General features: G+C 50.1%; 1 protein-coding gene across 2 annotated transcripts; it reads left to right on the top strand.

Annotated features, from left to right (window-relative positions):
- Nucleotides 1-5447: 5447 nt before the first annotated feature.
- Nucleotides 5448-14208, top strand: MCAT (malonyl-CoA-acyl carrier protein transacylase). Of its 2 annotated transcripts, XM_082666511.1 has the most exons (4): nt 5448-5875; nt 7063-7150; nt 9715-9932; nt 12927-14208. In XM_082666511.1, exons 1-4 carry the CDS (start codon nt 5456-5458, stop codon nt 13344-13346), a joined length of 1146 nt encoding a protein of 381 aa, XP_082522637.1. In that variant the 5' UTR covers nt 5448-5455; the 3' UTR covers nt 13347-14208. The 2 variants fall into 2 exon arrangements, with proteins under 2 accessions (XP_082522637.1, XP_082522638.1); XM_082666512.1 differs by lacking the exon at nt 12927-14208 and having other exon boundaries at nt 7063-7164; nt 9715-9806.
- The last annotated feature ends 1341 nt before the right edge of the window (nt 14209-15549 follow it).

Raw genomic sequence — 15549 nt, 5'->3', positions numbered from 1 at the left:
CAAGGGATGTATATATTGAGCACCACAGGTTGCCCAGCTCTGGGCTCAACCCTGGAGGGTACAACACAAGCAAACCCAGCCCCCGGCCTCAGTCGATCGAGGAAGGAGACATGGAAAACACCCTCCCAATCCCCAGAGAATACTCAGAGAGGTGACAAGGTCACACAGCTTGTCAGTGATGCAGTCAGGATTTATACCCCTGCAGTCCAGGGCCTGAGCTCTTAACTATTGTGTCATTCATTAGGCTTCTCAATTCTAAGTGTGATTTGAGTACAGTATTTTCTTATATTTTGTGTGTTTACTTTCTTACATGAATAATTCATATTTATTGTAAGGAAATTGGAAAATACAGGCAAAAAGAAAAAAGTCACCCTCTCTCCCATTACCCAAGCACAGTCAACACTGTGAGTTTTTCTATGCCTTTTTCTAAGCATGTGCACATGTTTCTTTACAAGAATGCCTTCATGAAATAATTGGTTTTGTAATTTGTTTTCTTCCCCTTACAATAAATCAGAAACCTCTTTCTACATTATCAAAAATTTGTCTACGTTTAACACATGTGCGCTTTAGAATAATAACAAGATGCCGTCTGTCCACCCCCAGGTTAATAAGAAGAAGATTCCTAGTGCCCTAGGAACCTCCTGGCGCTCTCTCTGGGGATTGCTTCTGCCACTCCAGAGGTCACCTCTGTCTTGACTTTTGGGTTAAACACGCCCTTACTTTCCTTTAGAGTTTTATTAAGACCCTTAGGTATGTCTCCCTGAGCCCTATATTGATTCGCTTCAAACAGCTGAGGGGCAGCATGCAGCTGGCTGGAGAGAGTGGACACGATGGCCGGGGCAGAGGAAGACCCCTACGAAGGTGAAACTGAACTGAACCGCTGGGGCACAGACTGGCCTCAGCCTCCCTGAGCATTGACAGGAGTCCCTCTGGGGCAGCTGGTGGGTAAGGCTGGGTGTGCAGCTCCCCTGTCGGCCCATCCCGCCAGGCTGTGGTGTGGACATTCAATATGAAATAGAGGCATGGGCTGTGTGTCTTCTTGCTTCTGAGCTCACTGCACCTGTGTCCAGACCTCAGGAGCGGGGGTGGACACTTCCGTGAGACGGAACAGTGTCCTTCACTGAGCCAGGCAGCAGAATGTGGAAGGGAGAACAGGGTCTCATCAGCCTGTGATCAAGACAGCCAAGTGTGGACGGGAATCTAGGCCAGGCTCACCAGACATTTCAGTTCCTAAACAGGCAGGACAGTGACAGGTGGCAACTTGGTGATGACAGCCCTCTGTGCATCTCTGATGTACCGGCTGCTCGAAGGCCTGGTGCACAGGTCATCCTGGGATCTCTCTTCACCACCAGCCTGGGGGTGGCCTTGACCCCTCTGTGGTAGCTGGCTTCTCATTTCCTGGACAGCACATCTCGCCCTTCCTGGTCCCCCTGTGTTGGCGATGAGCCCATCCTCCAAGAATGCAGTCTTTTTTTTTTTTTTTAATGTATTTTTTTTGACTGCGTTGGGTCTTCGTTGCTGCGCGTGAGCTTTCTCTAGTTGCGGTGAGCGGGGTCTACTTTTCATTGCAGTGCAGGCTTCTCTTGCTGCGCAGCACGGGCTCGAGGCGCATGGACTTCAGTAGTTGTGACGTGTGGGCTTAGTTGCTCCGCAGCATGTGGGATCTTCCCGGACCAGGGCTTGAACCCATGTCCCCTGCACTGGCAGGCGGATTCCTAACCACTGCGCCACCAGGGAAGTCCCCAAGGATGCAGTCTTAAGAAAGGCTACGTAGGAGGTATCTTTTTTGAGATCTTGCACTCTGTCCTGTGGTTGACTGATGTTTGACTGAGTAAAAATTCAAAGTCGGAAATCATTGTCCTTCAGCATCGTGGAGACACGCCGTTTTCCAGCTGCCATGGTGCGATGAGCAGACTGAAGCCATTCTGTGTTCTGAGCCTTTGTGTGCAACCCCCTTTGTTCTTCCTGGAAGATTTTAAGCTTTTCGTCCTCAGAGTCCTGGAATTCCATGCTGATATTCCTCGATGTGGGTCTAATTTCATCCAATGTTCCAGCTCTCAGGAAACTCATATCTTTTATTTTTCAGAAACTGGATTTTTAGAGGGGATGATTTCCTTCCCTCCATGTTCTCGCTTCTCTTTCTGGAATCCCTATTACTCAGAACCCTGGACTTCCTGGGCTTGTCTTCTAACTTCCCTTCCTCTCCTGCTTCTCATGGTTTGCTTTCTTCTTTTTCTGTAAACTTCTGTGATGTTTCCTCAACTTTCTCTTCTTGGCCCTCTATTGATTTTTTAAAATTCAGCTATCTTATTTTTTTATTTCCAAGGGATTTTTGTTGTTGTTGTTTTCTCAAGGTTCTTTTTTTTAAAAAAAATAACTTCCTGGACTTCCCTGGTGGTCCAGTGGTTAAGACTCCATGCTCCCACTGCAGGGGACACAGGTTCAATCCCTGGTTGGGGAAGATCTGGAATGCTGCACAGCGTGGCCAAAAAAAAAAAAAAAAAAAACTATAAAAAAAAAATTAAAACTTCCTGTACATTTTTCACTGATGCAATGTCTTCTCTTACCTCTCAACTCTCAAGGATAATTTTCTTAAAACAATTATTTTCTTCTCTCATCATAGTCTCTGATTCCTATGCATTGTAGTTATTTTATTTTATTTTTTTCTGTATGTAAGAGGCTTTCCTCAGATGCTTGGGCATCCTTGCCTGGCTGCTCATGATAAGAAGAAAAAAGGAAAATAAGTCTTTGGATGGTATTTGTTGAATTAGCTTCACTGTAAGTTGAACTTGTTGGTCATTTGGTAACTTCCTGGACTGTCAATATCTTCAGCATTTTCCTCTTGTACTGGTCAGAGTCCCCAAGGCCCTCCAGTTCTTGCCTGGAGGGTAGGGGTCTGGTGGCACATTTCTGGGAGCATGGGAGGAGATCTCTGCATTCAGCAGTCAGTATCCACCTGTTTCAGCAGAGAACCCACATTCACCATGATCCTTGGCCTGCCCAGCCCTTTCCAGAGCTAAGCATTTGCCAGAATGAGGGAGGGGTATCACCCAGGGGCTAAAGAGAGGGAAGACATCTAAAGAGCTAACTGTTCTTCAAAGACACCTTCAAATAGTTCTCTTAATTTCAGCCTTTGCCTCTCCCGTTGCGGAGCACAGGCTCCGGATGCGCAGGCTCAGCGGCCATGGCTCACGGGCCCAGCCGCTCCACGGCATGTGGGATCTTCCCGCACCGGGGCACGAACCCGTTTCCCCTGCATCTGGCAGGCGGACTCTCAACCACTGCGCCACCAGGGAAGCCCAGTTTCAGCCTTTTTTAAGGCCCTTAGATCTAGAAGTGCCTAGGGCTACCAGTTCCTAAGCATTTAAGGATTCTGTTGTATGAATGAGGGTTGGTTCTCAGCTTCGGCCGTCTGGAGTCTGCTGAATCAGATAATACTGTTCATCCTGGTTTCCAGCTTGAAGAGATTCTGTTGCTGTTCCTGTTCTCCCTGTCCTTGTGTTTTATGTCTTTAAAAGATTCCTTTCCTCTGGGTTTATGTGCTTCTGGAGGCAGCGTGTGCTCTGTTCATGTCTTAACCTGAAAACCTCCTCCATATCTTTTATCACCACAGCATTGTATAGATTTGCCATCATTTATTTAACTAATCTCCTCTTGCTGGATATGCACCTCACTTCCTCCTTTTCCGTGTCAAAAGCAAGGCTGCTGCGGATGACCTGAGAGCTCATCTGATTCTTTTCTCAGGACAAGCTCACTGTAGTAGACTTGATGATGTAAGTCTGATCTCGGAGAGACAGCAGTGAGCAGTCCTGAAGAGACTGTAGTTCCCTGCCCAGGAGTCGAACCTGGATAGCCTAGATGAAAACCAGGAATCGTAGCTGCTAGACCACGAGGGCCTAGAGACTAGAAGCAAAGGGGCCCTAGCTCTTTCCCCCATTTTAAAGCAAGAGTGTTTCAAGGAGGCAAAAACTGTAAAATCAGGTACAAAGTTTATTATTAGAGACACAGCATAACATGTGGGAGAGCACACAGACAAACAGTTTGTTTAAGACAGAAGCAGGGCAGAAATACACACCTGGAGGGAAAGGCTACCAGCCTCCTCTCTAATGAGAGGGGCCAGTAAGTCAGAAGCTAGCCAGAAATATACCCACAGAGAGGAGTGTGGGAGTCCTGAATGAGGAGCTCAGTAAAGAGGTGATTTAAATCACGTATATAGGACAGTTCTTCGGGTCTTGGTTTACATTTGGCCAATTATCTCGTTTCTTTTTTCACAGCTGATGGGTCCCAGGACCCTCCACAACATGCATGTGCAACATTTTGCTAAGATGGATCCCACTGCAGAGGCCTTCTAGCTGGGTGTATGTCCACACATACTGTGGGGTGGCGGCTGCTCCCTTTCTGACCCCCAAGGAGCCTTCCTGCGCATGTGCAGACAGGGAAGTTTTTATTGACCTCAGGAGTGGGCGCCTTATCTCTTTACCTTAGCAGAGCTCAGCTTCTGCCACTAGCTTTGTCCTTGGAGTGCCTGGGTGAGAACAAAGCTTCAATTTTACTCCACTTGACAAACCCCAGTTGTGCAGCCCAGCGGCCCATCTATCTCCTACCTCAGGTCTACCTAGATCTTCCTCATTCTGAGGTGTGGAGTGAGGTTGTGTGTGTGTGTGTGTGTGTGTGTGTGTGTGTGTGTGTGTGTGTGTGTGTGTGTGTGTGTGTGTGTGTGTGTGTGTGTGTGTGTGTGTGTGTGTGTCCTGCGCTCCTTAGAAGAGGCTGGCAGGGAATGAAAGAGGAGCAGGGGGCGTAAAGGGATGTAGTTAGAGATGAGGTCAGAATTAGACTCTCTCTGACCCAGCCTTGCACCCCCAATTTCCAGTCCTCCTTTTGTCACTAACCACCTGTCTTTGAGCCCTTGTCTACTCATGTGTAAACTAAGGATAATAATAGCACCTATTCGTCACAGCGTTGCTGTGAGGAATTAAACAGACTAATGTCTGAAAAATATCCAGGGCTTTGTTCAACGGGACAAGTATTAATTGGACGATTATTTTGTGCCTGGCACCGTGTCTGGTTTGTAGGAAACATCAAAGAGGACAGTGCTGGGAAAATCAGATGCAAGAAAGAATGTGGAAGCGTTTCAAGTACTTTTCCCATGCTAGGTTGAATATTACATTGCATTGAGTTGTTTACTTAATAAATATGTTTGAGGGCTCATTGTGGTGCGGTGTCGTGTTTTATTTTTTCCTGCAGAGGTTTAGGTAAGCGTGTGGTCACCCGACGCACAGCCGACAGTTTCCGAGCAGGGACGGAAGCGGTAACAGCGGAACCTTTCTTCCCGCCCAGCGGTGCCTCTGCCCGCCGGCAGGAAATGCGTCAAGGACCGCGCCGCGCTGCGCTGCGCCGCGCCGCCGCAGTCGGGCCTCGGTCGCCCTGGTAACGCGCGTGGGGCCGGTTCCTCAGCATGAACGTACGGGTCGCGCGGGCTGCGTGGGCCTGGGGCCGGGGCGTGCGCTGCCGCCGCGGCGCCTCGAGCTTCCTGCTGCCTCCCCCGGGCGCGGTGGACGTGGAGGAGCTGCTGCGAGATGCGACAGCGGCGGTGGAAGGGCCCCGGGAGGCCTCGGTGCGGCGGTTGCCGGGCCAGTGCTCAGTGCTGCTCTTCCCCGGCCAGGGCAGCCAGGTGGTGGGCATGGGCCGCGGTCTGCTCCGCTACCCGCGCGTCCGCGAGCTCTACGCCGCCGCCCACCGCGTGCTGGGCTACGACTTGCTGGAGCTGAGCCTGCATGGGCCGCAGGAGGCCCTGGACCGCACCGTGCACTGCCAGCCCGCCGTTTTCGTGGCTTCGCTGGCCGCCGTCGAGAAACTGCATCACCTGCAGCCCGCGGTGAGGCCCGAGGCCCGGTGGCAGGCCGGGGAGAATGGGCTCTGCCCGAGCTCTCACAGCTAGGTCGCGGTCCAGCCGAGGCTCCAGCCTGCCAGGCCGGCGTGCTCCAACGTCTGATCTGTTCGGCAGATCCTTACTGAGTTCCCACCGTGCCGGGCACTGTTGTAGGCCCAGGGGATACAGCCTACAACAAACAAAACAAGGATCCCTGCGCCTGGGGCGCTTGCATGTTAGGGCAAGGAGATAGATAATAGAGAATAAATATGCTATGTAAATTACGTAGTGTGTTAAAGATAAGTGTTTCAGAAAGAAGAATAGAGCAGGGAAAGGGGCCAGGGAGTGGAGGGCCGGGTTGCGATTTTAAATGATCCTTAATCATTTAATTAATTACTAAATGATTTTAGAAGGATTAAGCTTCACCCTTAAAGGAAGGGTCATTGAGAAGGTGATACCTGAAAGTATCAGTTCACTTGAAGTTGTGAAATGATTGCTATTAATATTTATTATCACAACAGTAAATGTTAAGCTGGTACTTTACCCCCATTTCATCCTCACAACAGCCTTGTGAGGTAAGTACTGTTACTTAGTGGGTAAGGAAAGAAGACTCAGAGATATTAAAGGAATTAGTTTAAGTGGTCATGTCGAGTCATGATAATAACATTCATCCAGTGCCTGTCCTGGGCCAGGTCTGTGCTGAGCGATTTAGGGGTGTTATCTCCATGTAATTCTCTCAGCAGCCCTGTGAGGTCGGTCCTGCTGCTCTCCCCATTTCACAGATGAGATAACTGAGGCGCAGACGTTAGGGAACTCTCCCAGGCTAAAAATCAAATCCAGAGGTGACTCTGAAGGTCATGCTCTTAACTTCTGTACTTAGCGTCCTCTGTCTCCATCTGCCTGAGGGGCAGCACCAGGGCAGAAGCAAGAGAATCCAGAGCCCTGGGTTGGCATCACAGCTCAACCAAGGAGTCCGCGAGTAGGCTTTAACTTGCCTTGCCAGTTAAAGTTCCTCATCAGTAAAGGGCTGGATCAGTGATAGTCAAGGCCACTTCTGTGTGTTGTCTTCTAGCTGGAGCCAGCAGAACCTGGCTCACTGAACTGCTGAACCCCTGTCAGCTTGAAAGTGCAGAGCCCCGGACTGAACTCGCCTGAGAACTTGGCCTCATGTTCTTCTGCATGTGTCACTGCAGGTTATTGAGAACTGTGTTGCTGCTGCTGGATTCAGTGTGGGAGAATTTGCAGCCCTAGTGTTTGCTGGAGCCATGGAATTTTGTGAAGGTACATAGGAAGAGGTTTGGTTTTTTTTTTTTTTTTAATATTTATTTATTTGGCTACATCGAGTCTTAGTTGTGGCATGGGGGATCTTTCGTTGCGGAGCGTGGGCTCCAGAGCGCATGGGCTTAGTTGCCCTGTGGCATGTGGGATCTTAGTTCTGTGACCAGGGATCGAACGCACGTCCCTGCATTGGAAGGCGGATTCTTAACCATTAGAACACCAGGGAAGTCCCAAGGTTCGGTTTTATGCATGGGGTATTGTCTTGCTGGGCTTACTGAGGACAAGGGGCACTACCAAAAATAATTCTGGACCTACCCAGGGGTAATAGAGAAGGGAGCCATGGGTGGGGGTGACAATGGGACCTGAGGACCAGACTTCACCTTGATTCCCTTTTAAGCTTGGAGGGTTCATCAGGGAATTTCTTTCTTCTTGTAGTCTTGTGAAATCTTCTTGCTTTAGTGTCTCCCACTACTTATGTGCATTCTTAGTCCACTCGTGTACCTCCAGTGCCTGTCGTGTGGTAGATCATCAATAGATTCTCATTAAGTGAAAAAGAATAAATCAGTGTTTGATCTTGAGCCATATCAGTTCCACTTCTTAAGATTTTTGTGTATAAACATGTAAACATTTTTGCTTATAGCTAAATACAAAGGACTTGAATAGACATTTCTCCAAAGAAGATATACGAAGGACCAATAAGCACATGAAAAGATGTGCAACATCACCAATCATTAGGGAAATGCAAATCAAAACCGCAGTGGGGTACCACTTCATACCCACTGGGGTGGCTTTAATTTAAAAACCAAAAGAGGAAAATAGTAAGTGTTGACAAGGATGTAGGAACCTCACACATTGTTGGTGAAATGTAAAGTGGTGCAGCCATTGTGGAAAACAAGTTAAGCATAGAATTACCATGTGACCCAGTAGTTCTACTCACAGGTCTATACCTAAGAAATGAAAACATATGTCCACACAGAAAAACTTGTACACAGATGTTTATAACAGCATTAGTCATAATAGCCAAAAGGTGGGAATGATCCAAATGTCCATAACCAGATGAATGGATAAACAAATTGTAGTCGATCCATCCAGTGGAATATTATTCAGCCATAAAAAGAAATGAAATACTGATGTTACAGTGTGGATGAACATCAAAAACATGCTACGTGAAAGGAGCCAGACACAAAAATCACATATTTTTATATGAAATGTCCAGAATACATAAATCCAGAGAGACAACAGATTAGAGGTTACCGGGGATGGAGGGAAGGAGAAATGAGGTGTTTTATGGGCTGATGGAAAGTTTTGAAACTAGAGCTGGTGGTTGTACAACATGAACAAAACAAATACCACTGAATTATACACTTGAAACTGGTTATATTTTATGTGAAATTCACCTCATTGTTTTTTAAAAAAGCATTATAGGAAGGAAGCATTATCAAGGAAGTGGAAAAAAATTTTCATATTTCCACATCCTAATAAAACTGTTTTATACAAATGGAGTTTTATGTGTATGTAATTTGCAGGATTATTGACATTCTGTGTTTTTTCACTTGACAATTTGCATAGTTATTTAATGCCTGCTTGGGAGGGTTTCCACGTTCCTGTGGGTTCTCTCCTGCCTGTTAACACAGGCTTTTAATGTATTTGCTCCACAGTTCTGCTTGTGTAAGGGCTAAAAGTCCAGTACAGACATAATACGGTGCCGGGTGAACGAAGGTGTGTTAGAGAGAAAGGGTGCAGGGTTTGTTCCTCAGACTTCGTTGTCCCATCAAACCCTGGATTGGTCCCTTAACCGCTCCTTGGTCTGGCCCAGGACCAGGATGATAGCTGTCCAGTAATTGCAGTCCATTCTTTTTTGTTTTGTTTTTAAATTTTATTGAAGTATAGTTGATTTACAATGTTGTGCTAATTTCTGCTGTACAGAAAAGTGATTCAGTTATACATATATGCTTTTTCATATTCTTTTCCATTATGGTTTATCACAGGATATTGGATGTATATCCCTGTGCTCTACAGTAGGACCTTGTTGTTTATCCTGTATATAATAGTTTGCATGTGCTAATCCCCAACTCCCAATCCTTCCCCCCCCACGTTCCCTCCCCCTTGGCAGCCACGAGTCTGTTCTCTATATCTCAGTCTGTTTCTGTTTCGTAGATATGTTCGTTTGTGTCGTATTTTATTTTCCACATATAAGTGATACATGGTGTTTGTCTCTCTAACTTCACTTAGTATGATAATCTCTAGGTCCAGCCATGTTGCTGCAAGTGGCATTATTCCATTCTTTTTTAGACTAATATTCCATCATATATATGTACCACGTCTTCTTTATCCATCTGTCAGTGGACACTGAGGTTGTGCCAGGGACAGCACCCTGCCTTTTGATGATGGTGGTACCATATATGTATGGTTTCAGATACGTAGAACTGCGGCTTGTAGACTGGTGATGGATACCAATATCAGGGTCTCCAGCACACAGTGTGGAATTTGTGCTTTGCTTTTTGGGTCTGGGCTTCTCTTCTCCATTACGTGCCTTGATTTTTCCAAATGCACTTCTCTCTGGGTAGGTTTGTATGCAGTGAAAATCCGAGCTGAGGCCATGCAGGAAGCCTCGGAAGCTGTCCCCAGTGGGATGTTGTCTGTCGTCGGCCAGCCTCAGTCCAAGTTCACCTTTGCCTGTCTGGAGGCCCAGGAGCACTGCAGGACTTTGGGCATAGAGAACCCCGTGTGCGAGGTGTCCAGCTACCTCTTTCCCGACTGCAGGGTGATCTCAGGACACCTGGAGGTGGGTGTTCACGGGAGCAACCTTCCTAGACCCCCGTCCAGTCCAGAAGGTTGGAATTATTCCACACCTGGGAGCGCACAGAGCGTAACAGGTGCTCTGCCCAGCCCTGGTCCTTGGGAGGCATCTGGGGGCCAGGGGGGTGTGTGGTGGAGCGAGCACTGCAGGGAGAGGCAGGAGGCTGGGGTACTGTCTCCGCTCCACCACGTACAGACCTTGGGCAAATTTCCAGCCCACGTGGAAAGTAAAGGGGCTGGGCCAGATGATCTCCAGGGCCTTCCTGTGATACGTTCTGGGCTTCTCACAGCCTATGATCCAGTTGCTTCTTTGGAGAGAGAAGCTGTTTCCTGCTGGGTTACTCTGCCCTGCTCTACTTTTTCTTAGGTGTCTGTTTTTGCAGCCTTTCCTTCTGTCCATCCTTCCACTCACTGCTGCCCCAGACATCCTTTCTCGGGCAGCTCCTGTGTGGCAAGCACTGAGGACACACGGACGGATCAGCCGGGGTTCCTGCTGTCAAAGGAAGGCTGGCTGTGAATGGATGACTCCAGGTTTCAGGGCACAGTAAGGGTCAGGCTGACTACCAGGGTGCCAGGAGGCGGTGCCTGGAGGATGAGGTTGCCAAGAGCAGGGGCATCCCAGGCAGACAGGAGCGCCTGACGGAAGGGGCAGTTCTGTACCATGTGCCTGGCTGGGGAGTGTTGAGTGCAGACCGGATGGGTGCTTCCCCATCTTGTCTCCTCCGGTCCTCCGTCTGGTCCTGTGCTCTGTGGACGGGAGCTCTACACCGGGGAGGTGAGGCAGAGGGCCAAGGGCTTAGTGGTGGTGGAGGCAGGGTGAGAGCTCCCGTCCACGTCCGTCTGAAGTCCAAGTTTCCTCCACTTGACCATGCTGGTTCATCTCCCTGTTAAGGCCTTGCCAGTACGCCGCTGTCCTTACGTATCTCCTCTGAATCAGTGAGAGCCTCTGGGGCAGTTCTGAGATGACGGGAAGACCAGCTACGGTGGCCCCAAGCGAATCACGGAGCTGGTTGCTTATTCCCGTTAATAGCCTTGGAAGGAAGCCCATAAGTGGGCCAGGAGGGGCCCCCCAGTCAAGGCAGGAATCTCCCAGGCTCCCAGACAGATGGGCATCCAGTGCAGGTGGCGATTCCTGGGATTCCCAGGTTTGGCTTTTGGTGCTGTTGGAAGTGCTACAGCAAAGAGCTTAGGTGCGGGCAGAGTCCCCTGAGCAGGTGAGTCCCTTTCCCAACAGTGGATGTGAAAAAACTCCTTGCCCTTTGCTAGACCCATGCCTGGCCTGAGAGCCAGCCACAGGAGCCTCTGGACCCCGAGGCTGTGTCCTTGACTCCTGTGGCCCTGACCTGGGACTTGAGTTGGATGAATCCAGAGGCTTCCCATGGAAAGCACTTAGAGACCGTGGCGGTGGTGCAGAAGTGCCCCCGAGCAGCTGTCTCCGTAGACGGTGATCAGAAGTGTCCAGGCGTGGTGGGAAAGGCTTGGGCTGTGAAGCCCAAGAGTCTCCTGTTCAGAGGGGCTCTGGGGGCGCATCCCTCAGTGAGGTGGGGATGGATGGAGCGTGGAATTGGGTGTGAAGCACCAGGTCAGTCAGGTCAGGCTAGACTCTGCTGCAGTGACAGCCCAGACCCCTCCGTGCTTCCCAGATGCATGGTTCACACTCCATGACAGTTCGCTGTGCTGGGCTCTGCTCCACTTGGATTTCGCCCCAAGGCTCAGGCGGCTGAGCAGCCTCGGGGTGGAACAGATGGACTCACTCACGGCAGAGGGAAGTGACACGTGATGAGCCTCGGGCTGAACTGGCCCTGCCTGGGCAGCAGGCTAAGCTCCTGCAGGGCGGGGCCCACAGAGAGGGACGAACGAGCACCATCCAACCAGAGATATTCATCCCTCCCCTTTCGGGGCACAAATAGCTTCCCCGCTGTATTTTTTTTTTTTTTTTTTTTTTTTTGGCCGTGCCGCACAGCTTGCAGGATCTCAGTTCCTCAATCAGGGATTGAACCTGGGCCACAGTAGTGAAAGCCTGGAATCCTAACCACTAGGCCACCAGGGAACTCCAGACCCTGCTGTATTTTTTCCGGTGGACATGGATGGGCTTGGTAACAAGTTAATAATCACCGCCCCTCTATCGGGTTTGTATACTGAGCATAGTTCTTCATAGCCCTGTGACGTAACTGTTGTTATCGCCATTTTACAGGTGAGGAAACTAAGGCACTGACAGGTAAAGTGCCCAAGGTCACGCAGCTGCCACGACTTACCTTGAGTCGTCAGGAGCAGCTGGCCCAGCTTCTGAGCAGGCCGTGGATGGTGTCAGGTTGGAGGGACGTGGCAGATGGTTTAGTGCATGGGAAGGCCTTTGGTGGATCCCAGTGAAGGGCTGTCAGGGTGGTAGGCCTTGGGCTGTGTCCCGAGGGCACAGGGTCTCTATATACTGTTCTAAAGATGTTTGCAAGTGGTTCTAAGTTGGGGCCTGTTAGTCCCAGAGGCCCCTTTTAATCAAGCTCTTGTCTTCTCTAGAGGAGCCCAGATGAGGGGTTTCAGACCTTAGATTGTGAAGTGAGGCTGGAATCTTGTGAATTTTCATCTTGAAGGTTATGGAGTAACAAGAAAACAGGCTTAAAAAAATTATGAAGAGTAGCAGAATTCTAATTGAAAACTGACACTTACTAGATACTGCTTTTTCATTCATCAGATACCTCCTATTTGATCACTTCCCAGCAATCTTATGAAGTAGGTGAAATTGTGCTCATTTTATGGATGAACTAAAAGAAGTTCAAAGAGGCTGCCTGGGGCAACCGGGCTGGTGAGGGCTTCTGGGACACTGACTTGGCAGCCGTGCAGGATGGAATAACCGGTGCTGGTGTGTAGAGATAAGCAGATCCTATACGTAGGACTGTGACATCAGCCAGTGGTGACTGCCTCTCTGTTTCTTCCCCTAAGATTTGCTTGGCTTAAACGTCAACGTCCCTTCTTTTGCTTCCAGGCTCTGCAGTTTCTCCAGAAGAATTCCTCCAGGTATCACTTCAGACGCACCAAGATGTTGCCGGTTAGCGGTGGCTTCCACACCAGCCTCATGGAGCCAGCTTTGGAGCCCCTGGCACAAGTTTTAAAGGCAATTGATGTCAGGAAGCCTCTGGTGTCCGTCCACTCAAACGTTAACGGCAGTAGATACACGCATCCAGAACACATCCGGAAACTGCTGGTCCGGCAGGTGGTCTCCCCGGTGAAGTGGGAGCAGACGATGCACGCCGTATATGAGAGGAAGAAAGGCACCGAGTTCCCCAAAACTTTTGAAGTAGGACCTGGGAAGCAGCTGGGAACCATCCTGAAGAGCTGTAACCTGCAGGCCTGGAGGTCCTACAGTCACGTGGAGGTGCAGGAGGCTGACGAGGACCTGCACTAGAACCTGTAGGGGCCTCCCGAGGACCTTGGCGTGGAGGGCGCGTGGCTGAGGAGGCCGAAGGGGCTCCAGTGGGCCGAGCCCAGCCAGGCCGCCGCCTGCACGTGATCGGGAGGGATTGTTTGCAGAGTGCTTTGAGCGCCACATAAAAAGCACTGAAAACGAGTATTTCTTTACATGACACAGTCCATTTCTCCCCCCTTGAAACACGTTCGAGTGCCGGGGAGAGATGCAGCCGTGACGGTTCTGTGAAGACTGGTGAGTTCCTGCCCTGCCTCTTGAGCAGGCCCCTCCACCTCTCGCGGGCTCAGGGGCTCCTCTGTACAAGGGGCGGGAACGACCTGGCTGGCAGGTGTGTTCTGAGGACTGGGAAGGCCTGGCCTGCTGCTGTGTGGGTGCCGTGGGCAGGTGGCATGGCCACAAGGCTGACCAGTGGCAGACGGGCTCCTCTGCTGCCCCAGCATCCTCGGGCCACACACGGCCAAAGCCTTAGCTCCTTCGTCACTGAGGTTGAAGGGCTTTAGGACCCAGTGGGCTTTGGCAGCCATCTGTCCACCCCTTCACTCAACAGTTGGGAGACCCAGGGCCCCATCTGTTTACTTACCGCACAGAAAGTATTGAGTGCCTCCTGTATGCCAGGGAGTGAGTGGCCTCTGCCTTGGTAGGGAAGAGGGTCCTTTAGCAAGGCGGGACTGGTGCGGGGAGGGCAGCTGAGGGCCCTGTTTCCTCCCCCACCCCCAGTCATCCCTTTAGACTGCAGTCGTGGAGTGCCTGCTGTGTGCCCGGGGCCTGGTTCGGCTCAGGCCCACCCGCAGAGCTTGTCCTTAGCTGCTCCACACCAGGAGCAGGGCGCAGACTCTCTGCTCCTAATATCAATATTAAATACGAGTCATTCTAAACTTCTTGGGGGATTTTTTTCATTATTCAGCAATAGTAGGAAAACCATATTGGGAATGAAACCCCTGAGCTTGTTTTTTTTTTAATTTATTTTTTATTTTTGGCTGCATTGGGTCTTCGTTGCCGCACGTGGGCTTTCTCTAGTTGCGGCGAGCAGGGGCTACTCTTCATTGCGGTGCGCGGGCTTCTCTCGTGGAATGCGGGCTCTAGGCATGCGGGCTTCAGTAGTTGCAGCTCACGGGCTCAGTAGTTGTGGCTTGTGGGCTCTAGAGCACAGGCTCAGTAGCTGTGGCACACGGGCTTCGTTGCTCTGTGGCATGTGGGATCTTCCCGGACCAGCGCTTGAACCCATGTCCCCTGCATTGGCAGGCAGACTCTTAACCACTGCGCCTCCAGGGAAGCCCTTTTTTATGTTTTTTTGATGTGGACCATTTTTAAAGTCTTTATTGCTTCTGTTTTGCTTTGGTTTTTTGGCCTCGAGGCACGTGGGATCTTAGCTCCCGGACCAGGGATTGAACCTGCACCCCGTGCATTGGAAGGGGAACTCTTAACCACTGGACCACCAGGGAAGTCCCCTGAGCTTGTCTTTAAATGTTGCTGTTGTGTAGGCACATGTCAAACCCTGGGTAGGGTTTCTCTTTTTTAATTGCAGTCTAGTTGATTTACAGTGTTGTATCAGTTTCTGGTGTACAGCAAAGTGATTCAAACTCAAACCCCAAACTCCTAAGGGTTTCTCATTTTTAGTTCTGTGTTTCTCACCTGGGGCCCTGTTGGCCTTTGAGCAGAACTCGTCTTCATTGTATGGGACTGTCCCGCGCTTGTGGGCAGCTGTCCTGGCCCCTAGCCATTACATGCCAGTAGCATTTCCGGGCATTGTGACCCCAAACATGCCCACACGTTCCCACAGCCCTTCCACGCTGAGAACCACTGCATATATTGCCACAGAACCCAATTTTCAGCAGGGCCTGGGTTTGCGTGCTCTTTGGAGCACAATGAAGAAAGAACTATTATATTTCTTCAAACTTAGTTTTAGAAAATTTCAAACCTTCACAGAGAACTTTGTTATTGTTTTTGAACAATGCTGAGGCTGTTGGAATCCCCTTTGCTGAGAGCTCTGAAAAAGCAAGCTCCCTGCACGGCCCAGGCTGTGGGTGTCTGGCTCGTCTGCGGGCAGCTCTGGGTACAGCCCCACGCAAGGGAGCCGGAGGAGCGGTGGAGGGCCGGTCTGCAGGCCTTACTGCTCCTCTGGACATAGCTCTTTGCCTCAAGGGCTGCCCAGTAGGAGGGAACTCAGGGACGCAGGTGGGCA

This window comes from Grampus griseus (assembly GCF_964374135.1).
Source record: "Grampus griseus genome assembly, chromosome: 11".
Taxonomy (NCBI): domain Eukaryota; kingdom Metazoa; phylum Chordata; class Mammalia; order Artiodactyla; family Delphinidae; genus Grampus; species Grampus griseus.
Note: the sequence above shows the minus strand (reverse complement) of the source record. Positions and strands in the feature narration are given on the sequence as shown.

Coding starts and splice junctions, on each gene's coding strand:
- MCAT (XM_082666511.1), top strand. CDS start 5,456: ATGAACGTACGGGTCGCGCGGGCTGCGTGGGCCTGGGGCCGGGGCGTG. Junction 5,876..7,062: donor TGCATCACCTGCAGCCCGCG/GTGAGGCCCGAG, acceptor GTGTCACTGCAG/GTTATTGAGAACTGTGTTGC. Junction 9,933..12,926: donor TGATCTCAGGACACCTGGAG/GTGGGTGTTCAC, acceptor TTTTGCTTCCAG/GCTCTGCAGTTTCTCCAGAA.